General features: G+C 42.3%; 1 protein-coding gene across 3 annotated transcripts in view; it reads right to left on the bottom strand.

Moving 5' to 3' along the window:
• EPSTI1 (epithelial stromal interaction 1) overlaps window positions 1-27,564 on the bottom strand; it is an 81,275-nt gene that overhangs the window by 35,409 nt on the left and 18,302 nt on the right. For 2 of the 3 annotated variants that reach the window (XM_037894635.2, XM_043533331.1), the window contains exons 4-6: window positions 25,267-25,340; window positions 23,473-23,556; window positions 12,028-12,101 (exon numbers count right to left, since the gene is read on the bottom strand). In XM_037894635.2, the coding sequence (XP_037750563.1) occupies window positions 12,028-12,101; window positions 23,473-23,556; window positions 25,267-25,340 (232 nt within the window). The remainder of the gene's footprint in view (window positions 1-12,027; window positions 12,102-23,472; window positions 23,557-25,266; window positions 25,341-27,564) is intronic. The other variant, XM_037894641.2, reaches the window with a different exon arrangement.

Genomic DNA, 27,564 nt, shown 5'->3' with positions numbered 1-27,564 from the left:
AGCACCCCAAGGTGTGCTAGATATCTCCCAGAACAGATAAAATACATGATCCCTGACCAGAGAAGCCTGCATGCCAATTGGAGACATAAAATAACAATGGAGTACCAAGACAGTAGGAATGTCTGGGGAAGAAGAACAAGGGGAACAGCTATCAGATAACATGCCTGCTCTGTCATTTTACAATGCTCATCCTACTCATTCTACAATTTCTCTTCTGGTCCAACTGGAGAGTAGTTAAAGTCCCCCATGAACAGCGTTCTAGATATTTTTTCCTGGCCTGCATGCATATTTCTTATCTGGCCTTTACCATGTAATAATGGGACTTCTTGTAATCACATATTTAAGTTTCATTCCAGATACCACTATTATACAGCTAAATTCATATATACACACACACAGTTTCCTGCATTGCTCCATCAGAATCAACATGCTTAGTCTGGTTCCCTCAGAGGCTTTATTCATGGCTGGTGAAACTGAAGTTGTGGTCTCAAGCAACAGAAAACCCACCAGGAATGAGAGCTCAGCCATGGATGCTGCCTGCACATCCTGCCCCAGAGGGGCAGCTGGAATTAGCTACTGCTGCAGCCCTGAATGGGGCTGAGCCAAGCCCAGAGAGTAGAACCAGGCCAGATGGGAGTTGTATTGATTCACTGACTCTCCCAGGGAGCCTACTTTAAGAGACATGGGGAAAGAGGCCTCCAATGGAGCCATAGCTCAATTTTAAGGTTGGGGTTTTCATGAATGATCAGAGTTGCTCTAACTCCACTCCAGCTGAAGCCACTGAGTACTTGAGCAGTTACAAGTTTTTTCAGCTAACCAAGCTTTCTGCCAATTTGTGGCTTTTGAACAGTTTTCTAATTCTTCCTCCTCCTACTTTTCTGTGTAGGTCTCTCATATATAGACAAATTGACAGAGGAGAATATTGCCCTCCCCCAGTTTCTTTTAATGCCCAGTAATCTTGGATGAAGTAATGAGACCCAGTAGTGTGGTATTAGTTTGGCACGCCCCCTTAGAAAGTGTCCTTCAGCAGTGCCACTACAGGAGGCGGTATCCACTGTGATATCCATCTTCTCCCACCATGGGAGGCAGGAGACTACCATCACTGCCTTCCATGACAGTGGATCTGCCCTCAGGTGAAGCTGCTCCTATAAGCCCAGAACATGCAGTTGTCTTCGCTACACTCTACTCCTGCTACAAAAGTGAATTTATCCCATAGACTTTGTGCTGGTTTTAACAACAAATTGGGAATGCTGCAAGCATGCTGTTATGACCAGATGCATGTGCCTGCAATCATCTTTTGTTGGAAAGCTATTAGGTGAAGTGGACATGACCAAAACACCCACTCAGTCCTGCAAGGTGCTGAAAGTACTCTCTGTGCCCTTTAATGGAAGGAGAAAAATCTTGTCACCAACCCCTTTTTCCAATAACTGCATGCCAAAAATCTGACCCCAAATTCACAACGCTCCCATTGACTTCTTTGGCAATTATACAGACATCTAAAAGCAAAATAGGGCCTGTTACTGTAATCTGAACAGCAGAACTGAGGTATCTTCAGATGGAATAATATTCCTAAATGTAGCCATTGTACATTGACAGTTTAAATTCTAAACACCACACCTATCAACAATATGGTACTCTCACTTTTAGCATCAGGCTAGCAAAGTATAGAATTAAAAAGGTAAATATAATAAAATAGCACCCCCCCGCCAATTCTCTTTTCCACCAACTTATTTTTTTTAAATAGTCAACCCTTGAATTAATGTAATGGTTTAGGGTCCATTCGCCACAGTGGGCTGAAATGGAGGGAGAGGGGAAGGGGGCAGCAAAACTAATATAGGGAAAGTTATTTCCAGATATGAAGTTTCATTTATTATTTGTAAAAGAGTCACCATAAATCCAATTTTCAAGGAAAGGACAATTTTGAAAAAGTTTATTGCCGAGGTCTTTCCATACAAACCATTGCGTGTGTTCCATCTGCACATGCAATCTGCTTCTATATTTTCAGCCAGCTTGCACGGGCAGATTAATGTGTACAATTAGAAAGCAACCTCACAGGCGTTCAATAAACTGCCTTCATTATTACACTCGGGAGAGTCCCTTTGGATGTCTATAAAAGCCTAGTTTTCTGCCTGTTAGCTAAATAATTGACAATGCTTAAAATAATCAGGAGCAAATGAACAAAGTGAAGAAGACTGGTGAAAGAGAGCAAACAAAAGATTCTCAAGGCTGAAAGCAGTTTTGGAGTGCTTGTGACTCTCTCTTTAGCAGTCTTTATTTACAGTCTGGTCAGGTTTGGGTTTGCGCTTGTGAGGAAAATTTGTTACTGGCCTGCTGTTTGAATTACATATCACAGAGCCCTGAGAACTGGCAAGGACACTAGGAGTGGTCTTGTACAATAAAATAAATAAATCCTATTTGGGTTCATATTTTATTTTCTTTGTTTTATGACTTTTGAATAGACTGCTTTGGCAGGCTAGTGAATAGAGCTTCTGTTGGTGAAATTCAGGCACTATATTTGGAATATTCACCTTATGGTATTCGGACAAACTCTGCATTTGAAGCTCTAAATTCTTAACACAATACTGTATCTTGGGCATACATGTATGCCACGGTTATACCGTCTGGCATCTATAAATAAGAAAAGCCTTCAAAATCATCTACATTTCCTTCACCAGTTTTTTCAAGCTCTGTATTATTGGATGTGTACCTGGCTATGTAAGAGAGCTGCTCTCTTTTGGTCTGTTTTATATTTCTGCCTATTTATACTCGGAGATCAGCCTATCCATCCACTTTCCAAAGCACCCAACACTGAGGTATCAGGAAACCATATAAAAGAGTGAATGAAAACAAGACATTGTCAAAGAGAAGACTTGGGCTTAACTTTGTGAGAAGGTGGTATTACATTGTACCATATTATTCAGGCTCAGATATATCCAGAGTGACCTTGAAGATTGCACCTGGCATTGCAAGTCACCATGGGAGGCAGCCTCTAAGGTGATTGTCACCCATTATGAATTGAAGGATATTCTTGTAGTCCGGAAACGGGGCTTTAATTCCTGGCTCTGCAATAAACTCCTTGTGTGACCCTGGGCACTTCACTTTGAAGATCTTGACCTAAGATATTTAGGTTCCAAACTTCCATTGAAATGAATGGAAGTTAGGAGCATAAATACCCTTGAGGATCTGGACCTTACTCTCTACTTCTTACAATTATAGAGTTAGAAGGGATCACAAGGTCATCTAGTCCAGAGGTGGGCAAACCACAGCCCACGGGCCACATCTGGCCCATAGGACCGTCCTGCCCAGCCCTTGAGCTCCCAGCTGGGGAGGCTAACCCCAGCCCTTCCCGTGCTGTCCTCCCTCCCTCGCAGCCTGAGCTCACTGCGCCACCAGTGCTCTGGGTGGCGTGGCTGGCTCTGGCCGGGCGGCTGCGAGCTCCTGCTGCTCTGAGTGGCATGGTAAGGGGGCGGGGCAGTCAGGGGACAGGGGGCGGTTCGATGGGGTGGAGGTTCTGGCAGGGGGATGGTCAGGGGATGGGGAACAGGGGGTGTTGGATAGGTGTGGGAGTCCCGGAGGGCCTGATCTAGTCTACCCTCCTGCTATGATGCAGGATTTGTTGGGTCTAAACCAGGCGTGGGCAAACTTTTTGGCCCGAGGGCCACATTGCGGTTGTGAAACTGTACGGAGGGCCAGGTAGGGAAGGCTGTGCCTCCCCAAGCAGCCCGGCCCCCGCCCCGACTGCCCCTCCCACTTCCCACCCCCTGACTGCCCCCTCAGAATCCTCGACCAATCCAACCCCCCCCCCCCCCTTGTCCTGACCACCCCCTCCCGGCACCCCCCGTCCTTAACCTCCACCCTGGGACCCCACCTGCTCCCTGTGTCGTGACTGCCCTGACCCCTATTCACATCCCCGTCTCCTGACAGGCCCCTCAGGACTCCCATGCCTATCCAATGCCCTCGTTCCCCATCCCCTGACTGCCCCCCCAGAACCGCCACCCCATCCAACTGCCCCATCCTCTGACTTCCCCCCCAGAACACCTTGCCCCTTATCCAACCCCCCCACTCCCTTCCCCCTTACCATGCCGCTCAGAGCAGCGGGAGCTTGCAGCCACGCGGCGCGGCAGCAGCCAGCCACGCCGCCGAGAGCGCTGGCAGTGCAGAGAGCTGAGGCTGCGGGGGAGGGAGGACAGCCAGGGAGGGGCGGGGGCTAGCCTCCCCGGCTGGGAGCTCAAGGGCCGGGCAGGACAGTCCCACGGGCTGGATATGGCCCACCGGCCGTAGTTTGCCCACCTCTGGTCTAAACCATTCAAGACAGATGGCTACCCAGACTCTTTTTGAAAACCTCCAGTGAAGGCGATTCCATGACTTCCCTAGATAGTCTGTTTCCATTGTCTCACTGTTAGGAAGTTTTTCCTGAGATTCAGATTAAATCTGCTCTGCTGTAGTTTTAACCCATTTTGTCTTGTCCTACTCTCTGTGGCAAAAGAGAACAATTTTTCTCCATCTTTTTTATGGCAGACTTTCAAATATTTGAAGACCACTGTCATGTCCGCCCCGCCTTAATTGCCTCTTTTCCAAACTAAAGATACCCAGTTCCTTCAGCCTTGCTCATATGGCTTGCATTCCATCCCTTTGAACATCTTGGTCACGTGCCTCTGGATCCTTTCCAGTTTCTCTACATCCTTTCTATACAGCGGTGACCAAATTTGACACAGTACTCCAGATGAGGCCTAACCAATGCCAAGTACAGCAGTATTATCACCTCATGTAACTTGCGTGCTATGCCTCTGTAAATGCAAACCAAAATTGCATTTGCTTTATTTGCAACAGCATCACATAACAAGCAGTATGCTGGAAGCAGGATGGCCAGCTAAGACCAGCAGGAACACCTTGGTATTCGTAAACAAGCCTAAGACAAGGGAGAGGTCAGATTATGCATGAGCGGCCAGCGCATGCTGCACAGCAATTGATTACTGAAAAGCAACCAAGCCAATCATGACGAATATGATACAATGTACAGTTAGAAACTAGTGTTGGTAGAAGATTTTTGTTTTGGGACATTGGATTTATGATGTACCCTGCATCCACGCTGGGCATTTGAGACTCATCAGTTCAGTGTAGCTTTGCTGTATGCCAAATAAAAGAACTTGAGAGATGAGACTGGAGTCTGAGTTTTTGGGGAACCAAGTGGAAGAGGTCTTGGGGGAACCGCAGCATAACCTCAATAATGAAGACAGTCTGAAGTCCAGACCTGAAAAAAAGTCTGTACATACAAAAGAAAGGTTCCTTTAGTGTCGTTTAGCTGCCAAGTAAAGCCCTCAAAAGTCAGGCCTTTTCTGACTTTTGAGGGCTTCATTCTGCAATGTAAATGTTCTTTCAATGTAATTCTCTTGTATGGTAAAAGCTCTGGATTTTTAAATGGAACAGAAATTCCAGTATGTACTACTATAATTTGCAAGTCAGCAGAAGCATGCCTGCACTGCACAACAGATGCTGCCAGTCAGGCTAGAGCCACATGCACCTTTCTAGACCAAATAAGCAGCAGCTAAGACTTCTTTAGAGTATGATGAAAGCAGTGCTGTCATCTGTACAAACATCCAAAGAATGTGAAGAGACCACCTCATTCCGCTCTAACATGGCTTCCTGGAGCTGACAATGCCACTGGGAGAAAACACACCCCACCACACACCCCAGTTTGATCTTTTCTGTAAGCTAGAAAGAGACTTCATTGCAGTGGGAGATGCTAATATCTGGATAGATTGTTGGTCTAACCCCACCCACTGTTTGAAACAGAGCCACAATACAAGATTCTCCATATGGTATGCAACATGCTCACTAGTCCCACCAGTACACTTAGGGGCAGGGAGTGAGTTTTTTGTGGATTTGTGTATGTGGTTTTTTCCTTCAGTTTGTAGAGGCTGGTAGGGGACAGTGGGCAGTCAGAGAAGCAGAGTCCTGATTAGGGAGCCTAGAAAGGCAGCCAAATAGCCAGACAGTGGCACAAGTGAAGCAAACAGAGCTGTAAACAGGGGAGATTGAGTGGGAATTTGTAAGGGGAGTTTGGGGGTGGGAGGTATTCTGGTGTTTGTATAGGTCTTGGGCACACACACAAAAAATAAAAAAAGCATCTATTTAACATTTTTATTACTGACGTTGGCACAAGAAGTGAGAGTGCACTAGTAAAATTTGCAGATGACACAAAGTTGGGAGGTTTTGCAAATATGGAGGAGGACCGGAATATCCTACAAAAAGATCTGGATGACCTTGTAAACTGGAATAATAGAATGGGATGAAATCTAATAGTCCCTAAATGCATGACTTTGCAGTAACAACAAGAATTTTTGCTATAAGATGGGAATTTATCAGTTGGAAGTGACAGAAGAGGAGAAAGACCTGGATGTACTGGTTGATCACAGGATGACTATGAGCCGTCAATGTGATGTGCCTGTGAAAATGGCTAATGCAATCCTAGGATGCATCAGGCAAGGTATTTCAATAGAGACAGGGAAGTGTTAGTACCATTATACAAGGCACTGGTGAGAACTTATCTGGAATACTGTGCGCAATTCTGGTGTCCCATGTTTAAGAAAGAGGAATTTGAACGGGAACAGGTGCAGAGAAGGGGATCTAGGATAATCTGATGAATTGAAAACCTAATTTATGAGAGGAGACTCAGAGAGCTTGGCTTGTTTAGCCTAACCAGAAGAAGGCTGAGGGTGAGATACGATTGAGCTCTATAAATACATCAGAGGGAGAACTCCTTTCTCTCCCTGGTATTTATTTAAATTAAGTGCCAATGTGGACACAAGAACAAATGTATATAAACTGGCCATCAACAAGTTTAGGCTTTAAATTATGTGAAGGTTTCTACCTATCAGAGGAGTGCAGTTCTGGAACAGCCTTCCAAAGGAAGCAGTAGGGGCAAAAAACCTAAATGGCTTCAAGACTGAGCTTGATAAATTTATGGAGGGGATGGTATGATGAAATTGCCTACAATGGCAGGTGGCCCATCGGCAAGTGCCAGTAGCAAAAATCTCCAGTGGCTGGAGATGGGACACTAGATGTGATGGGCTCTGAGTTACTACAGAGAATTATTTCCCAGGTATCTGCCTTGTGGATCTTGCCCACATGCTCAGAGTCTAACTGATCATCATATTTGGGGTAGGGAAGTAATTTCCCCCCCCCCGGTCAGATTGGCAGAGACCCTGGGGGATTTTTGCCTTCTTCTACGGCATGGGGCACAGGTCACTTGCAGGTTTAAACTACTGTAAATGGTAACTTGAAGTTTTTAAACCATGATTTGAGGACTTCAGTAACTCAGCCAGAGGTTAGGGGTCTATTTCAGGAGTGGGTGGTTGAGTTCTGTGGCCTTTAATGTGCAGGAGATCAGACTAGATGATTATGATGGTCCCTCCTGACCTTAAAGTCTATGTGTCTATGAGTACATGGTGATGTATGATAAACTATTGCAACCTCATGGTTAGCAGCAAATAAGGTGTTAACATTCTGACCTCCCATTTTGTATAAAAATATAGGCAGGATCAGGCCCAAGAATAATATATTCTGTACTTTATATGTAGCACTTTTCCTCCAAGCCTATCTCAAATGGGTTTACAAAAGGTGATACAGTAACCTGAGTTAATGTCATAACAAGATGAGATGTCACACGTATCTTCACATTACTCAGTAAAGTTAATGTGCAATACAGCACAGCACAAAAAGTATCCTGAAAGCATTATCACTACATTATTCAATGATTCATTTATTATTTTCCCAGGTTCCTTATATTCTGTATGGTAGAAGATTCTTTTAACTAGTACCGTATATATTTGTTCATAAGCCAAATTTTTTTTAATAAAAAAGGGAAGTATCAGAGAAGGGGGTCAGCTTATGAACAGGTATAGAGAAGGGAGAGGTGGGATACAGCCTCTCCCCCAACAGAGGGGGCAAGGAGAGGCAGCACAGCCAGCAAAGCCAGAAGAGTAGAGGCGGGGCCAAAGTCTCTCTGCTTCTGGCCACACTGTAGCTCTGGGGCCGGCAGGCTGCCACCGCGCCGCACCACCCAGCCCCGCCTGCCAGAGTGCACTGCAGCCATGCCGCCCAGGCTGCCAGAGAGGCTCCGGCCAGGCCAGAGACATCCTTTCCTAGCCTGCCCTAGCTAAGGTGGAAAGGGATAGAATGGGAAGTGTGTGTGTGTGGGGGGTCACTCCCCTGACCCCCAGCATCTCCCCCCCCACAAAAAAAATTCCCCACCAGGTGCTGTCCCGGCCCATCAGTGTAAGCAGCTGGCGGGCCCGGACACTTTGTTTACTTAGGTTTACCTCCGTGCCTGCAGACACTAGAGGTACACAAACCATCTCGGCCTGCCAGCAGCATATCCTGATGTGCTAGAAGCCAAAGTTTGCTGACCCTGGAATTATAGGGTTGGCTTATGAATTTTCCTTATTTATTCATTCCTTATTTATTCATCGGGGGGGCGGGGGGGGGTCAGCTTATAAACAAACCAGCTTATGATCGAGTATATACGTATGTGTTTGGGAAGACACCATTGTCTTACACGATACAATAAATTTTGCTTAAGTATGTAGAATCCTATTAAATTAATTTTCTGTCCAACTTTCCCCAGGTTTGACATTCAGTAGAACTTCGCAGTATATGCTTAGTGCAGAGAATAAACTACCTTCCACCAGGTTCATTCTTTTGACAGTTACATGCAGTCTCTGCTGAAACAGAGCTTGACAGTGTCTGAAAGTTAGTCTTTAACTTCGGTTACATCCAAGTCGGTTCAGTTTGTTAAGGAGATAGCTGAAAGCATTCAAGTATGTCTGAGTCAGAGGGACCAACATGCACGTTGGATCTAATTTTCAGCGGTCAGCAAGGGCTCAATTAAGGCCCTGGCAGTACATAGTGAGTTGCTGTGCCGGAGTTGGGACAAATAGCTGTTATACCTGTATAAGACTAGAGCAGACCTACTGCATCCAGGAGTGCTGGAGAGAACAATGTTACTAGAAGTTTTTGCTTCATCTTTAGCAAAAGGTGCTAAACCTCCACTGGATGACAGATTCCCTTTCCCTAGAAGTTTCCAGGATCTGTGGGACTGGGTGGCCATATTCCTCTTTCCTCAGTGGCTCCTTCACACTTCCCTTAGAAAAGTATTTGAAGTAAACTCCAACTTTACTGTGTTTCTTATACCCATCCCAGGGCTATTTCTATGGGAGGGCAATATCTGGCCCTGTATCTGAAAACCAAAATATATTCATACAAGACAAGTTACTATTTAGAAATACCTTTGCACCAAGTATGAAATCTTAAAACAAACCCACTAGCTGCCCACAAAGGTGATACTGGGATTTTTAAAAGCTTCTCTCCCATTTCTGCATAATAAAGAATAGCTGGAATTTGTTCAAACTTTCAGAAACACACACTAAGCAGTTTTGGGTTGCAACCAAGCTTGAGAAATGTCTGACAAAAGAGGTTTTGAGAAAGTTGTAAGCAAGTGAGAATTAGGGTTCAGAGTAAAATTTAACTTGTAACTATGTTTTTACTGCTGCACTGCTATACCAGTACATTTTTCCATTTAACAATAAGGATATGAAGGCAGATATGGTAATATCTGAGGTAGAAGTGAAACTTGAACAGCTTAATGGGACTAAATCGGGGGGCCCAGATAATCTTCATCCAAGAATATTAAAGGAATTGGCACATGAAGTTGCGAGCCCATCAGCAAGAATTTTTAATGAATCTGTAAACTCAGGGGTTGTACCGTATGATTGGAGAATTGCTAACATAGTTCCTATTTTTAGAAAGGAAAAAAAAGTGATCTGGGTAACTACAGGCCTGTTAGTTTGACATCTATAGTATGCAAGGTCTTGGAAAAAAATTTGAAGGAGAAAGTAGTTAAGGACATTGAGGTCAATGGTAAATGGGACAAAATACAACATGGTTTTACAAAAGATAGATCGTGCCAAACCAACCTGATCTCCTCCTTTGAGAAAAATAACAGATTTTTTAGACAAAGGAAATGCAGTGGATCTAATTTACCTAGATTTCAGTAAGGCGTTTGATACTGTGCCACATGGGGAATTATTAGTTAAATTGGAAAATATGGGGATGAATATGAAAATTGAAAGGTTGGTAAGGAATTGGTTAACAGGGAGACTACAGTGGGTCCTACTGAAAGGTGAACTGTCAGGCTGGAGGGAGGTTGCCAGTGGAGTTCCTCAGGAATCAGTTTTGGGACCAATCGTTTTATTACTGACCTCGGCACAAAAAGTGGGAGTGTGCTAATAAAGTTTGCAGATCATACAAAGCTGGGAGGTATTACCAATTTAGAGAGAGACTGGGATATCACACAGGAAGATTTGGATGACCTTGTAAACTGGAGTAATAGTAATAGGATGAAATTTAATAGTGAGAAGTGTAAGGTTATGCATTTAGGGATTAACAACAAGAATTTTAGTTATAAGGTGGGGACGCACCAATTAGAAGTAACGAAGGAGGAAAAGGACCTTGGAGTCTTGGTTGATTATAGGATGACTATGAGCTGCCAATGTCATATAGCCGTGAAAAAAGCTAATGTGGTCTTGGGATGCATCAGGCGAGATATTTCCAGTAGAGAAAAGGAGGTTTTAGTACCGTTATACAAGGCACTGGTGAGACCTCACCTGGAATACTGTGTGCAGTTCTGATCTCCCATGTTTAAGAAGGATGAATGCAAACTGGAACAGGTACAGAGAAGGGCTACTAGGATGATCCGAGGAATGGAAAACCTGTCTTATGAAAGGAGACTCAAGGAGCTTGGCTTGTTTAACCTAACTAAAAGAAGGCTGAGGAGAGATGATTGCTCTCTACAGATATATCAGAGGGATAAATACCGGAGAGGGAGAGGAATTATTTAAGTTCAGTACCAATGTGGACACAAGAACAAATAGATATAAACTGGTCATTGGGAAGTTTAGACTTGAAATTAGACGAAGGTTTCTAACCATCAGAGGAGTGACATTTTGGAATAGCCTTCCAAGGGAAGCAGTGGGGGCAAAAGATCTATCTGGCTTTAAGATTAGACTCGATAAGTTTATGGAGGAGATGGTATGATGGGATAACATGATTTTGGCAATTAATTGATCTTTAAAAATATTCATGGTAAATAGGCCCAATGGCCCGTGATGGGATGCTAGATGGGGTGGGATCTGAGTTACTACAGAGAATTCTTTCCTGGGTATCTGGGTGGTGAATCTTGCCCACATGCTCAGGGTTCAGCTGATTGCCATATTTGGGGTTGGGAAGGAATTTTCCTCCAGGGCAGATTGGAAGAGGCCCTGGAGGTTTTTCACCTTCCTCTGTAGCATGGGGCACGGGTCACTTGCTGGAGGATTCTCTGCTCCTTGAAGTCTTTAAACCACGATTTGAGGACTTCAATAGCTCAGACATAGGTGAGAGGTTTTTTGCAGGAGTGGGTGGGTGAGATTCTGCAGCCTGCATTGTGCAGGGGGTCAGACTAGATGATCATAATGGTCCTTTCTGACCTTAATATCAATATCTCTGAATGCATTTGTAAAAGCACCCATCACCATGGTATCTCGGTACTCTTTCAGTAGATTTTATTCACAGCAACCATTAGGTTACAGATCCTCTTTCACTGAATTACCCAACAGCCTTTTTTTCTTGGATTTCTTAAGATAGATAGTTGTCAGTACAGAATATTTAAGAAAAAAAACCTCTAGCTTAGGAATACTCTATGCAAAAGCCATTCTCCAACGGTTCAAACACTGGAAATTCTGGAGAATACAGATAAACCAGAGGAACACATCTGAGGAAGAAAAGGACATATCCTAGCCACTGAAGCCTAGCCACAGGACAGGCAGACAGACAGTCAGCTTCAGAACAGCCTGGAGCCCAGAGGCCAGATGCCATGGCTGGAAGAATTACTTCATCTGCTTGTCATCTGGAATCTGTTTACCACCTATGCCTACAAAGTGACTGTGACCTCTTTCAGACTTAGGTAGTCAGATTTAACATTTTACTTACAAATAGTGATCTTCGTTAAACATTTCTCTTCTTTGCTTTTCTTGTTGCCTTCTTTTTTCTTCCAGTTTATCAGCCTGCAAAATTGAAGGAGATTAAGAATTAAGTGAGAAATGAATGATTTCACTACTTTTTTGTAGTAATAGCCCATTAGATTTCACACCCAAGCATACAACAGCCCAAAACACAGGGAAAATATTTTAAAGAGGCTTCAGCCTAGACTGTACTCTTAAAAACAGACCAATAGTCAAATACCTCCTGGCAGCAGGGTCAAAAGACTAATTTAACATGTACAAAAAAATTCAGTACAATAGATCAGATTTCCTCCTGGGAAAGATTTGCTTGTTGTGGGAGTGAAGCCATCATCAGAGACCCAGTTACACTTCCTAATTCTCCAGCCACTAAATCAGGTTACCACTACAATAAATTAATTGGTGTAGGTTTCCTTGCGGCTGCTTTGAGAATGTGCTCCATCCTTCGAGATGTGGGGGTGGTGGTTGACTTAGGTACATATATGCCCCCATTTCCATATGGTTTATCCTCAACATCGCTGTGAGGTATGGAAGTGCTAATATCCCTATGATACGGATGGGGAATAGAGACAGAGAGACTAAGTGTCTTGCACAAGATCCCAGAGGAAGCATGTAGCATGGCATTGAACCAGGGCCCTCTGAGTCTAGTTCCCTAATCCGTGGACTATCCTTCCTCTCTAGGAACTAGCACTGCTGGCTTATAGCAGCTGACAATGCATGCCAACCAGAGGAATTCTCAGCTGACAGCTGCAGCTAGATTCTGGCAGGGCAAATGAGTCAAAGCCAACAAATCTGGCCCAAATGGCCTAATTAATCCCTGGTGTTCAGAAAGCACATCAGAAACTGTGTGTGCCAGTTATCACCCAAGTACACAAGCATTTGCTGGTACAAAACCAATTTGTGCATGCAAATCACTGCAAAAGTGAGTTCATAAAAGATCTGAAATGCAAATTTATGCACATACATACAGATATCAGATTTTTGGCTTTTTAAGGCCAAATTCTGGCTGAAGTTGAACGTACGCAGATAATGGGGTGGGAGAAAGACATGCACATATGTGCATGCATGCGCGCGCACACACACACACACACACACACACACACAGCAACACTGAGGACTCATCTACATGGGGAAATTGACTGGAATAGCGATTGCTGAATAAGCTATTCCATAATAGCTCCCCAGCTTAGCAGCATTCTTGAATTAAAAACTTTATTTTATTCCAGAATAATTACTCTGCTTTGGAATTGCATTAATTGTTCCCAAATAAAAAAAACTTATTCCAGAATAGAAGCATCCCCATAGGGAGTGGCTCTGCAACAGTTTATTCTGCGATAGGTACTCTAGTCAATTTCCTCATGTAGACAAATCCTTAAACACTATGCCCAATGAGAGTCAACTGAAATGCTGACACCAAGGAAATCCATAGTACATTCAATACCACAAATACTACAATATAGGATCTCCAATCTAAAACTGCATATAACATTTAGAAGTCAGTAGCATAAAGCTGGTCTGTGGAGGGCTTTAAAAGTAAGCAATATAAAATTTTGAAGTAAAAACTATTAGAGAACTTTGCAGCAGCACAGAGGAAATATAGAGTTCTAAATTAATTCCAGTGAAAAAGGTAAGTAGCCAAGTTTTGTGCAACAAGTGGTCTCTGGATGACCAGTTAAGACACTTCACTGTATTTCAAGCACAAATCAAGAGTTCCAAATCTTCATTTCAATCCTGCTATATTTTTAAATTCTAAAATGCCTGTTTGATGAAACACTAAGTTTTCACACCACAGGCACTGATGTTACAGCATACCAGACAACTATCCCTAATTTTTAAAATGATGGAAAAAGTATTGGACAAACAGATACTGAGATCTGATCAGACAGTTACTTTGCCTTAGCTGAATTCAGGTCCCTCCCCTTCCCCTTCTTTAATAGATATGGCTAATGAAAGACTGGAGGAGGAGGCTTGTGAAACAAATCACTACAGTAGGTAAATCAGTCTTCAGCTTGCACTGAGTAAAGCCATATCATGTCTGGCACCATATCTTGTAAGTGGCTCAATAATTAAACGAGTAAGTACAACAGTGATGTGGGCATAACTCGGGGACTGATTCTGAAGGGAAAAAAAATCAAATCCTCTTTCAATAGGCTACCCCTTAGCTCATATAAGCATATCAGAATGAGACACTATAAAGGAGAATTACTGAAATACTGGCACATACAGAATTAAAGAATGCGAAGCAATTAAAATAAATATCTTGATACAGGTTTCAAAAGCAGACAAGAGGCCAGAGTCTACGTTGACATTTACAAAAATGCAGCCACCCAATGCTCCCATGGGGAAAAGGATATGTACAGCTTTAGGTTGTGGTTTGTGAAATGTGTTTATAAAACTTGTATCCACTTCTGCAACTCAAAACAGCTTCCCTCAACAGGCCTCAGTCAGCACGGCCTCTCTCCCCCTACAAAAACCAAGACACCAAACAGATCTTGTTGCAAGACCTGCAGGTCAGTAAACGTGGGCTCTGAAGAATTCTACTGATGGGGAAGTTAGATGCACAGTTGAGGATACCCTAAAAACATCTTGTGTTTCCAGCACCTCATGATTAAAATCAAGAGACTGAGCTCTGGTGTCTCCGTTATTAACAGCAATATGACAGTGAACCTGAGGTGGTCTATGAAGTAAAGCCAAGACTGAATATACTTAAGGTTTTTATGGTAGGTTAAAACCAATACCCATTCATTTTTGGATGCATTTAAAAGAAGCCTGTGCAAATTGCGTGGCACAGAAGTAATGTGCTCCATGTAAGCAGAGCCCCTTACATAGGCAGATACCTTTTGCGCAACCTAGAAGTTTTTTTTTAAATCCCTGCAGGAATCCACAGTTGTGTCTCAATATCAAATGTATCAGAGCAGCTGACAGATGTAGAAAAATCAGCAGGGACACACACCTTTTATCCCTCATCAACAAAATATCCGTACCTAAAACGAGACTGATCAGTGTCAGAGGAAATCTGAGCACACCAGCTATTGGCAGAGTGGCTTCAAACACTACCTTCCTCAAGGGTGACAATTAGAGGGATTTTTGGTATTACAGGCGGGCTTCCACGAATAAGGACATAATGCTTCTTAAAGGGAAGTTGGCACACTGACCTCCAAGGGACACATGGACAGTTCACTTCAACAACACATCCACTGTCTCAAGAATTTAACCACCAGATGGTCATGAATCCATCTTACTGGTGGTGCTGAAAGTCTCCCCAGCATGATGGAAAACTCCCTAGTATTGCAGGACTCAAGAGGGTACTATTGGCTGTAACACCAGCCACATTTGTCTCCTCCAGACACATTTTTGTTCATACAGAAAAGCAGGGATTTGTCACATGAGAGTGATTTAGTGTATGAAATACAAACTGCAGGAAATATCGGACTACAATGGATAAAGGCAGCAAGGATTCACCAATAACAACCATACAGAATAGGGCTTGAACTAATTGGTCACTGGCTACTGCACTAGCCTTTCACCTATCAGTTTAGCTTGAAATCCTTGCTTAGATCATAAAAGAAAGTGTGATCTCAAACATCATAAAAGCACTTCACAACTGGCACTCTCTCTTCAAAGAGGGCCAGGGCTGGAACAGCTGTGGTACTGTAGATAAACATGTTCGGAGTGCATTAGGAGAGATGTTTGTAGAAAGCCAGGAATTTTGCAGCCTTCAGCAAATACTAAAAATAAAAAAAAAAGTCTGCTAGTACAGTTACTCGTTACCAAAATACAGAGCACATTGATAAGACAAGATTTATTCCATATTATCTTCTTTATTTTAAATGGAGAGAACTGCCATTTATGAAGACCCTTAGAGAGATACACAGCTGCAAAAAGTTAGTTACATGCAATAGCATTCTCACTTCAGTTAATTTGAATCTTTACACATTTAACTATGTAACTTTAGAATATATGTGCAGCAAATGCTAATGGAATAACAAGCTTATAGACCAGAACATGCCAGACAGAGAAAACAGATCTGACTCAATCATATGGTGTTTGATCTCAGGAAATTGCTGTTGCAGAAACAGATGCTTTCAGAAGTTTTTGAGCTATGCGTGGGGATATCTTGTTCAGGGTTTTACACCTGTACCATTTACACTGAAGGCATGAGTTCAACTTTATCTACCTCTCCCCATCCCCAGATGCTTTTGCAGGATTTTCATTCTAAAAGACTCTACAATAAAGTTCAAGTTAACTTAAGGTTCTATCAGGAGGACATTCTCATTCTGGGTGGGCTTCTGAGACTTGAAGTCTATAAAGCTCAGCATTATCTGGGATTGTAAGAGTCTCCTTAAAAGGTACCAGGAATGCTGCCTCTGGTCATCTGTTCCCTCCATTCTTACAGATTAGTACATCCACATCTATCCCAATGCCATACTGGAAAAAGGACATCTTCTTTAGTGGTCTCCACTAAAGTTTCTCAGCGAGTGCTCCAGCATCATCACCTAGATGATTTGGGGGGCAGAGACGGGATGAGGGGAAATTGAGGAGAAGGGCTTGTGGGATTTACATAGCTTAGTGGTACCTGATCAGCAGTCTTGAAGATTCCAAATAGAATCTCAGTGAGTCTGCAGAGCTGATCTATGCTCCTCACATTAGCCTGGATTACAGGTACAACGCGCGAGATTGATGATCATTCTTAGCCAAGGCTGATAGACACAAAACAAGGAGAACACTAGGCAAACAAATCAATTCTGCAGAAAACACAGAGATCCACCCTTCTCCTATCCACCCTATTGTGCCCCCCAGTAGCAAGGATAAGAGAGTGTATGATTCTATTTTTCCCTCCCCAGAACAAGAATTATTCTTCGCAGCAGGAGAAGGTAGGAGATGATATTGAGCAATATCACATACAGATGTTGTATCTATACGTAGTAGCATTGACTTATGATGCAAGATCCTTACACAAACGCCTCTTTATTATTTGAGGATCTCAGCACAATATCTAACCATCACACATTTTGTAGCTCTTTCCCAACAAACATGAATGTCAAAGCTGTGAAAGTTCCAATGCCCCTGCTGACATAGGTAGCTAGCCAGCCATGATCATCTTTCAGAGTCATGCAATTTATTTTTATTAAATGAATAGTGGCTTTGCCTGAGAAATCACAAACCCTCCCCCTGCTTCATATCCTATAGAAGTCCTCCTTTTGATCAAAGACATGAATGTAGTTGATGCTCTGCAGGTGCAGCTGGCAATTCTTCTAGTTTTCAGATAGATTAGTTATTATTTGTAAAAAACAAACAAAAAAAACAAACCAAACCAAACTGTTCCATGGATAACCAGGGCCAAACACTGTCTTACTCAGCAGGGCCAAAGTTCTGCAGAATTGGGAAGCTTACTCCCTCCATTTTTACTCTCTTGCCTCCCCACTCCCCATTTCTTCTTCATATCATAAGTGATGTGTCTGCAACCGAGCTGAGATTGTTGAAGGCAAAAGCCAAATCAACACCCTTTGGTGGCTTTTTAGTGCACTGCAGATCTTTTCTACAAAACAGGGTGGATTATTCGGCATTTTAATATATTTCAGTCAAAAACCCCACCAGTCCCCAGGTTGCTACAAAAAACATCTTCAGACTAGTTGATTATTTTTAAAGTTCCCTTTGATACCTATTTACTTATTTGGTTTGCAAGATTCCCCAACTTGCTTTAAAAATATGAATTTAATTCTAGGAAATAAACAGTTTGTATGGTAGAGGTATTTGCTATGATATTGCACTTTTAAACGAAATCACTATTTAGAATTTTACTACCTACAAGACCTATAAACATTTTACATTCTGTGGATGTGAATGCCAGGAAACTGTAAAAGTAGGAAAACAAAACTGTTACATCAATACTTTTTCCACGTATAACTGTAGTTACAGCAGACTTGAAACTTGTCCAGTTGTCATGGGCAATAAATCAATATATAAAATGGATGAATAAAGTTTGTTTCCCTTTCCCCCTCCCTCGTCATAAATGCTCATAGAAAAGCCTGGAGAAGGGGGATTTTTGTGCATGGGTTTGTAAATATTCATGACAGCTTTACAAGGTTCCAGGAGTAGCCATTTAACGCCCCGATACTGCAAGTTAACGGTGTGTGGGTAAACCACAGGAAGCCCCATTAGTCTCAATGGCCATTCTGTGCAGGGGGGAGCCTGCAAGAGTAAGTGCATGATCAAAATACAATATAGGAACAAATTATCAAACAATCAATTTGTAAACACCTGGAGAATAACAGAGTTCAGGAATAGCCAGCATGGATTTGTCAAGAACAAATCATGCCAAACCAACCTAATTTCCTGCTTTGATGAGGTTACTAGCCTAAGGCATGGAGGGTGGGGGAGGGGAGAAGGGAGCTGCAGACATGACATATCTTGATTTTAGTAAGGCTTTTGAAACTCCACATGACATTCTCATAAGCAAACTAGGGAAATGAGGTTGAGACGAAATTACTCAAGGTGGATTCATAACTGGCTGAAAGACCACCCTCAAAAACAGTAGTTATTAATAGTTCACTGTCAAACACAAGAACATAAGAACGATGATACTGGGCCAGACCAAAGATGCATCCAACCCAGTATCCTGTCTGCTGACAGCGGCCAATGCCAGGTGACCCAGAGGGAGTGAACCTAACAGGTAATGATCAAGTGATCTCTCTCCTGCCATCCATCTCCACCCTCTGACAAACAGAGGCTAGGGACACCATTCTTTACCCATCCTGGCTAATAGCCATTAATGAACTTAACCTCCATGAATTTATCCAGTTCTCTTTTAAACACTGTTATAGTCCTAGCCTTCATAACCTCCTCAGACAATGAGTTCCACAGGTTTACTGTGCGCTGAATGAAGAAGAACTTCCTTTTAAACCTGCTGCCCATTAATTTCATTTGGTGGCCCCTAATTCTTATATTATGGAAACAAGTAAATAACTTTTCCTTATTCACTTTCTCCACACCACTCATGATTTTATATACCTCTATCATATCCCCCCTTAGTGTTCTCTTTTCCAAGCTGAAAAGTCTTAGCCTCTTTAATCTCTCTTCATATGGGACCCATTCCAAACCCCTAGTCATTTTAGTTGCCCTTTTCTGAACCTTTTCTAATGCCAGTATATCTCTTTTGAGATGAGGGGACCACATCTGTACGCAGTATTCAAGATGTGGGCGTACCATGGATTTATATAAAGGCAATAAGATATTCTCCCTCTTATTCTCTATCCCTTTAATGGTTCCTAACATGCTGTTTGCTTTTTTGACTGCCGCTGCGCACTGCATGGACGTCTTCAGAGAACTATCCATGAGGACTCCAAGATCTTTCTCCTGATTAGTTGTAGCTAAATTAGCCCCCCATCATATTGTCTGCATAGTTGGGGTTATTTTTTCCAATGTGCATTACTTTACATTTATCCACATTAAAATTTCATTTGCCATTTTGTTGCCCAATCACTTAGTTTTGTGAGATCTTTTTGAAGTTCTTCACAGTCTGCTTTGGTCTTAACTATCTTGAGCAGTTTAATATCGCCTGCAAACTTTGCTACCTCACGGTTTACCCCTTTCTCCAGATCATTTATAAATAAGTTGAATACAATTGGTCCTAGGACTGACCCTGGGGGAACACCATTTATTACTGTTCATTCCTATTCTGTTTCCAGTCTTTTAACCAGTTCTCAATCCATGAAACGATCTTCCCTCTTATGTAAACTAAGTTGTCATGGGATAAGAGCCTTTGGTGAGGGACCTTGTCAAAGGCTTTCTGGAAATCTAAGTACACACTGGTTCCCCCTTGTCCACATGTTTTTCACCCCTTCAGAAAACTCTAATAGATTAGTAAGACATGATTTCCCTTTACAGAAACCATGATGACAATTTATGTTCTTCTATGTGTCTTACAATTTTATTCTTTACTATTGTTTCAACCAATTTGCCCGGTACTGACATTAGACTTACCGGACTGTAATTGCTGGGATCACCTCTAGAGCCATTTTAAAATATTGGTGTTACATGAGCTATCTTCCAGCCCAAATTCTGGCCCCCCCCTCTGACCACTTTACATAGCTCCAGAAGACTAAGGAGGTATTCCTCCTGCACAGGGGCAGTGTACAAACTGCCCCCCCCCCCCCGCCCCATCACAGTTCCTAGTACAGGAGTGAGAGCATGTTGCAATCTGGAAATTTTTCCTGTGGCTCAGCTGGGAGGGTTTTGGGGGAGAGGGCTGTTATAACTTATGCTAAAGGCCACATTAGCCCCCAGAGGGACCTAAACTCTTGGAAGTGCAGCATAGAATCTGCCCCAGGACTTTGAAGGTCCAACAGCCAAGAGATCACTACTATGTGACAAAGTAAGCCATGCAATTATTTTAGACTGAAAGATGGGGGGATAGCTTGAAGGGATGGTTTTGTTTCCCCCAAACAGGTCCCTTTAATCTTTTACAATGTTTTTATTATGTATTTGCTTCTGTAAACTGTCAATACATACTAATTTGGGGTTCTAAATTGAAGTCTCCTGTAATCTGCGTTATAGTGGTTCTAAGAAAAGGAGTACTTGTGGCACCTTAGAGACTAACCAATTTATTTGAGCATAAGCTTTCGTGAACTACAGCTCACTTCATCGGATGCATACTGTGGAAACTGCAGAAGACATTATATACACAGAGACCATGAAACAATACCTCCTCCCATCCCACTCTCCTGCTGGTAATAGCTTATCTAAAGTGATCACTCTCCTTACAATGTGTATGATAATCAAAATGGCCCAGCTTGATTATCATACACATTGTAAGGAGAGTGATCACTTTAGATAAGCTATTACCAGCAGGAGAGTGGGATGGGAGGAGGTATTGTTTCATGGTCTCTGTGTATATAATGTCTTCTGCAGTTTCCACAGTATGCATCCGATGAAGTGAGCTGTAGTTCACGAAAGCTTATGCTCAAATAAATTGGTTAGTCTCTAAGGTGCCACAAGTACTCCTTTTCTTTTTGCGAATACAGACTAACACGGCTGTTACTCTGAAACCTGTCATAGTGGTTCTAGTTAGTCTCCCAAGGGTTTCTTACAGACACCGTATCCCTGTCCTCTGGAGAGAAGCAGAGACCGTGGGTTGGGGGTGTGAAGTTCTGTCAGCATATAGAACATTCTCTGTCCAAAACAGCATCAGGAATGGGGAAAAAATTAAGCAATTACTGCTTTCTTAAAGATTGGGTCCAATGTCTTGGGGGTTGTTAGGACCCTTTTACCCCATAACAAATGATGTCCCTGGCAGAGAGAGGCAAAGGTTGAAGCCTACATAGTGGAAAAGGGAATGTGAGAAAGCTGCAGTCTGCCTTCCAGAGCAAAGCCACAGAAGAACTTATGGGGATCATTATGGGCACAAGGCAATCTCACAGGCAGCCTTTTGAATCCCTAATGCATCCAGAAGGATGGAGGTTGGTGTCATTGAGTAGATAGACAACTTCACATCCCCACACAACGGGGATTTGGGGTGGAGGCAAACAGTGGCCCAGAGAATGTTTTCCCAGAAAATGTTTCCAATTTTTGATGAAAAACAATGCCACATGGTTTAATCCAGCCATGTTGGAAAATCTAATTATATCTTGGGCCATTTCCCGTATGTTTACACAGTCTTGAAAAAACATTTTGGTCCAAGGCTCATATACAGATGGGACATTCAAGCTGGTCAGCTAGCACAACTTGGTAAGGTGATGGACAAATAGGAACTCTGATACTGCAGTGATGGCATTACCACTGATGCAGGACTGCAGACAGAAAGAGAGCAATAGGAGGTAAGGCCTAGTCATGTCAGTGAGCATTACCAGTCACACTATCAGTGATAGTTTGGCTGATAGGTCAGTTATGTGCAGACGGGGTGCCACAATACATGGGCTCTTAGAGACTATGTGACCACATTGCATTAAGAACTGGACTCTCAGGCTTCAATAGGGCCTGGGATTTCATCCTGAGCTTCCACAACTTCTTCTGAAGTGCACCTGAGACTGGGGTAAATACCTCCCAACAAAATCATGTCTGCACTTGCATTTTAGAAGAATGGACAGGCTTAACGGTTTGCAGTTTCACCATGACCTCAGCGTATGAAGGCATTTCCATCTGAATTTGAAGATTTAGATCTGAAAGTGCAGCATTAGAGAAGTTCACCATAGACATTACCGATTCTCAAACTGTGGGTTGGGACCCCAAAGTGGGTCACAACCCCATTTTAATGGGGTCACTAGGGCTGACTTAGACTTGCTGGGGCCCGGGGCCAAAGCCTGAGCTCCACCGCTTAAGGGCTTCATCCCTGGGTGCAGGTTACAGGCCCCCTGTCTGGGTCTGAAGCCCTTGGGCTTTGGCCCTCTGCCCAAGGTGGAGGGGCTGGGGCAGGCTTAGGCTTTGATCCTGTCTTGGGGCCATGTAATAATTTTTGCTGTCAGAAGGGGGTCGTGGTGCAAGAAAGTTTGAGAACCCCTGCATTAGAGCATTGTTCTGTGGCTTCTTACCCTTAATTCTGTTCTTACAGTGGACACTGAAGACATTATGGCTTCATCTATATCAATGGGACAACCCTTTTCAACATCAGTTGAGGAGGGTCTAGGGTAGCCATCTTCATTTCATAAATTCAAACATCACATCATGCTACACAGGTAAAACAGGGTATTTCTGTACAGCTGCCAATGCAGAGCTTTCTATTTAATATATAGAACATCTGTCCATCGGCCTTTCAAACGTTTGACGAGATGGTACAATTCTCTAGATACATTCCCTGAATCAGAGCAGAGTTATCCTTACTGTTCTCAACCAAAACGAAAATCAGCCAAAACAAAAGGATATTACAGTGCACCCTCCACCTCCAGAACTGGTTTGTTTACATTTTGGGCCTCCATTATGCCTTGTTTTGAAGCTAGCATGATGGAGTATACTCCCAGGCCAGTAAGTGATCAGTGGTCCTATAGGCACATCACTCTGGTCTGGTGACTGTCAGTCATACGTACTTCTGGCAGATTTAACAGGTTCCTCTCTTAGAGAGATGAGCCACAGGGGTTCCAGCTCTGCACATCTTCTTGGAGGAACAGTTATTTCTAATCATTAGGTATAGAACTCAAGTAACCTAGAAGTTAAAGCTGCAGGAACAGCTTATATGGCACCCAAAACAACCTTCTTCCCTACTAGAGCCACAGAAATCAAAGTGAGTTTGTGAGCACAGCACAACGTCAGCTCAGACTGCATCTAAGGGGATATGCAAAATTTCAGATGAAGGACCAGCTCCTCAGCTGGTGTAAATCAGTATAGCCAATTTACATGAGCCAAGGATCTATCCCATTGGATTCACCCAGGTAAAGCACTGCTCCAGTGAGATATTCTGGCCATTGCAGACTCAAACAAGTCTTACCTTTTCTCTTTGAATCATTTTCATTGTCAAGATTTCAGCTTCTTCAGCCTCCTTCTTGATTCTTGCATATTCTTCTCTCTTTAGCTATATGGTATTGGGGGAGAACACATACACAGACAATGCAGTTTGACTTTTGTATTGCACCTCTTCCAACCCTAAATTTTTATTCTGATGAAGTTACAAAGAAAAAGGAAAAAAAAAAATCAAACATGTGTGCCCCCTCACAGTAATTAGAGAACAAAGACATAAACTGTACAATAGCTCCTCCATGATGTTAGTTTTGAACAATCTGTTATCAGTAGGTAGTTATGCAAGCATCCATACTGGGTCCCCAGGGGTCTGTACTGGGTCCAGTCCTATTCAACATATTCATAAATGATCTGGAAAAAGAGGTAAACAGTGAGGTGGCAAAATTTGCAGATGACACAAAACTACTCAAGATAGTTAAGTCCCAGGCAGACTGCGAAGAGCTACAAAAGGATCTCAGAACTGGGTGACTGGGCAACAAAATGGCAGATGAAATTCAATGTTGATAAATGCAAAGTAATGCACATTGGAAAACAATCCCAGCTATACATATAAAATGATGGGGTCTAAATTAGCTGTGACTACTCAAGAAAGATCTTGGAATCATCGTGGATAGTTCTCTGAAGACGTCCACGCAGTGTGCAGCGGCAGTCAAAAAAGCAAACAGGATGTTAGGAATCATTAAAAAGGGGATAGAAAATAAGAAGGAGAATATCTTATTGCCCTTATATAAATCCATGGTAAGTTCACATCTTGAATACTGCATGCAGATGTGGTCACCCCATCTCAAAAAAAGATATACTGGAATTGGAAAAGGTTCAGGAAAGGGCAACAAAAATGATTAGGGGTATGGAACAGCTTCTGTATGAGGAAAGACTGGGACTTTTCAGCTTGGAAAAGAGATGACTAAGGGGGATAGGATAGAGCTCTATAAAGTCATGGTTGGTGTGGAGAAAGTACATAAGGAAGTGTTATTTACTCCTCATAACACAAGAAGTAGGGGCCACCAAATGAAATAGGCAGAAGGTTTAAAATAAACAAAGTATTTTTTCACACAACGTAGAGTCAATCTTTGGAACTCCTTGCCAGAGGATGTTGTGAGGGCCAAGACTATAACAGGGTTCAAAAAAGAACTAGATAAATTCATGGAAGATAGATCCATCGATGGCTATTATCCAAGATGGGCAGGGAGGGTGCGTCTAGCCTCTGTTTGCCAGAAGCTGGGAACATGTGACAGCGGATGGATCACTTGATGATGATGTGTTCTGTTCATTCCCTCTGGGGCACCTGGCATTGGTCACTGTCAGAAGACAGGATATTGGGCGAGATGGACCTTTGGTCTGACCCAGTATGGCCATTCTTATGACTGACCTTTACAAGTGTGTATGCCCTTAATAATGAGGATAATACTTACAGCCTCAAAGGTGGGTTGGTGTGTTGATTGACTAGTTACTGTTTATGTAGCATGTTGAAAATATGAAGGGCAACTTCGGTGGCATTATCATTAACCTCATTATTTTAGAGGTGATCTGCAACATTGTTTACACACACTTATATAGCAGTCTTCTCATTTCCTACATTACAGAGAAGTCTTTCAACTCCACCTTTTCTTTCTCTCTTTTGAAGTCTCATGACTTCTATTTCTTTTGTCAAATAACTGGGAGTTCATTTTACAGCCACATGGAACAGTGGGCCTCAGAGGGGGAAAGAAAAAACAAAAACAGTATTTCCTAAATTAAACTAAAAATCACATGTATTCCTCCTGACCTTTTGCTGGTATTTAGATTGCAGGAGTCTGATGTGTTGTTTTTGCCTAGCTTCAGCCTCGGATTCTGTTCCACCTAGAAAATACAAATTGCATTCTGCATATTAGAAAATGTTATGCCCAAGTTGTCAGCAACAAGGGACACTAATATAACAAATACATTAGGCATACATGAGAATATTTTCATAATCATGCTGATAAAAATGAGAGATCGAAGAGGCCTATTTTAACTTTTTGCCCATCTCTTTTTCTAATGTCAGTCTTTCTCCAGCACAGGATTGTTATTTGCAGAATATTCTTCACTGTATTGTTCTTTTTACTGGTAAATGACTGAAGTTACGAGGGTTCATCATTTTACTTGAGAGACTATTTCACGGTCTAACAGTGTCTTGCTTTCTAGATTAATTTCCTGATGGTCATTCTAAATTTTCTTTTGCTCAGTTTATTCAAAAAACTGTATGTTGGTGCTAGATTTGGTCCCAAAAAAAAAAAAAGGCAGGAAATTGTTTCACAAAAATACTTTTCCAAAATTGATAGAAATTTTTATTGAGGTTTCTAATTGGACGGCCCCTAACCATCAAAGCACCTAACATCAGTGAAAACACAGAATTTGCTCTTTATTAGCAAGGGGGAAAACAACACTCAATTTTTAAAGCAATCAAAAACCTGATTGAAAACACAAGCCTCACCTGCATCTTAGCCTTACCAAACCAAGGTTCAAATAGTAGGAAGTATAGTTTTCGGAGGCATGGGTCCTCCATTGAGAGCACCCAGCCTCTAGCCATGAATCTGTAAACTCTAGAACAGGACAGCAAGAGGAACCCAATAGATCTTCACTCTCATGGCAGGGCATGGAGAAAGAAGTGAATTGATTTAAATCTCATTCTCAGTTCTTGTGCTAGGCTACTCTGAACAATTCCTCTTTTCTATGATGTTCCCTCCATTTATAGAAGGCAATCGGGTCTCCCTTTGTTATTTGGGCAAGCTAATTCCTTTAATTGCAGCTCCATAATTATTTCTGACAGGTTTCAGAGTAGCAGCCGTGTTAGTCTGTATTTGCAAAAAGAAAAGGAGGACTTGTGGCACCTTAGAGACTAACAAATTTATTTGAGCATAAGCTTTTGAGAGCTACAGCTCACTTCATCGGATGCATTCAGTGGAAAATACAGTGGGGAGTACATCCGACGAAGTGAGCTGTAGCTCACAAAAGCTTATGCTCAAATAAATTTGTTAGTCTCTGAGGTGCCACAAGTACTCCTTTTCTTTTTGCATAATTATTTCTATTTTTCTTCCCTGCATTCCTTCCTGTTAGTCAACATCTTTGTCATTACAGAGGTACCCAAGACTAAAAAAGCTGGTTGCATTAGTGCTACATACAGAACTATTACCTTCCTAGTCTGTGCGGACACCCTGAGGCTTAACTTTACACACCTGTGTAGTCCCCCTAGGAATCAATGGGACTATGTAGTATGCAAGACAATATACCTACCGTTGGCACTATAATCAGCACACAGTTGGTACTATAAATAATTTTTCCAGGTTGAGCATTTTTGTGTTATTCCTGAACCCTTTTCTAGCCTCTCTGGATCCCTGCGTATTATTTCCCCACCCCCGGTATTGCCAACACTTTGCCTTTTAGTGTCATCTGCAAATTTAACATCAGCTCCAGCTCCTGATGTTAATTAAAGCCATGTGCATAATCAATCTCCAACGGAGGCACACCACTGGACATCAGCCACTACTCAATATATTGCGGTTCATCATTACCCTTTGCTTACAGCCTGCCAGCCAGTTTTCAATCCATTCAACAGGGCTCATATCCAAGACAACTTGAATTAATTTTTCAAATAAGATTTTTTGAAGCAGTATATCAAATGTTTTAGTCAAATCAAAATGTGTTACATTTTATATTCACTTTATATATATAAAAAACAACAATGAAGGTTGTCAGGCAGGATTTGTTCTTTATAAACTTACGCTAATTTATTGCTTAGAGTTCTATTATCTCAGGGAAAGTATGGAACTCAAATTTATTTGTTTGTTCTCTATGGTACCTGAAATTATATAGTCCCAAAAAGGTTGGATGTCTTCCAGTCACAGAAATAGTGCAGATTTGGAATTCTTACAATATTTAATCAAGGTAGCCAAGCAATTGTAGAACTTCAGTCTGAGGAAATCTGAGGATTTGGACACTAAAAATACAGTCTCTCTAAAAAGAGTCACTCTCAGAGAAGAGGCATTAAAAGAATTTGCGATCTAATAAGCCTATTTAATTGTGCCATTAAAAATGCCATTGGGAA

Source organism: Chelonia mydas, chromosome 1 (genome assembly GCF_015237465.2).
Source record: "Chelonia mydas isolate rCheMyd1 chromosome 1, rCheMyd1.pri.v2, whole genome shotgun sequence".
Classification (NCBI taxonomy): Eukaryota; Metazoa; Chordata; order Testudines; family Cheloniidae; genus Chelonia; species Chelonia mydas.
Note: the sequence above shows the minus strand (reverse complement) of the source record. Positions and strands in the feature narration are given on the sequence as shown.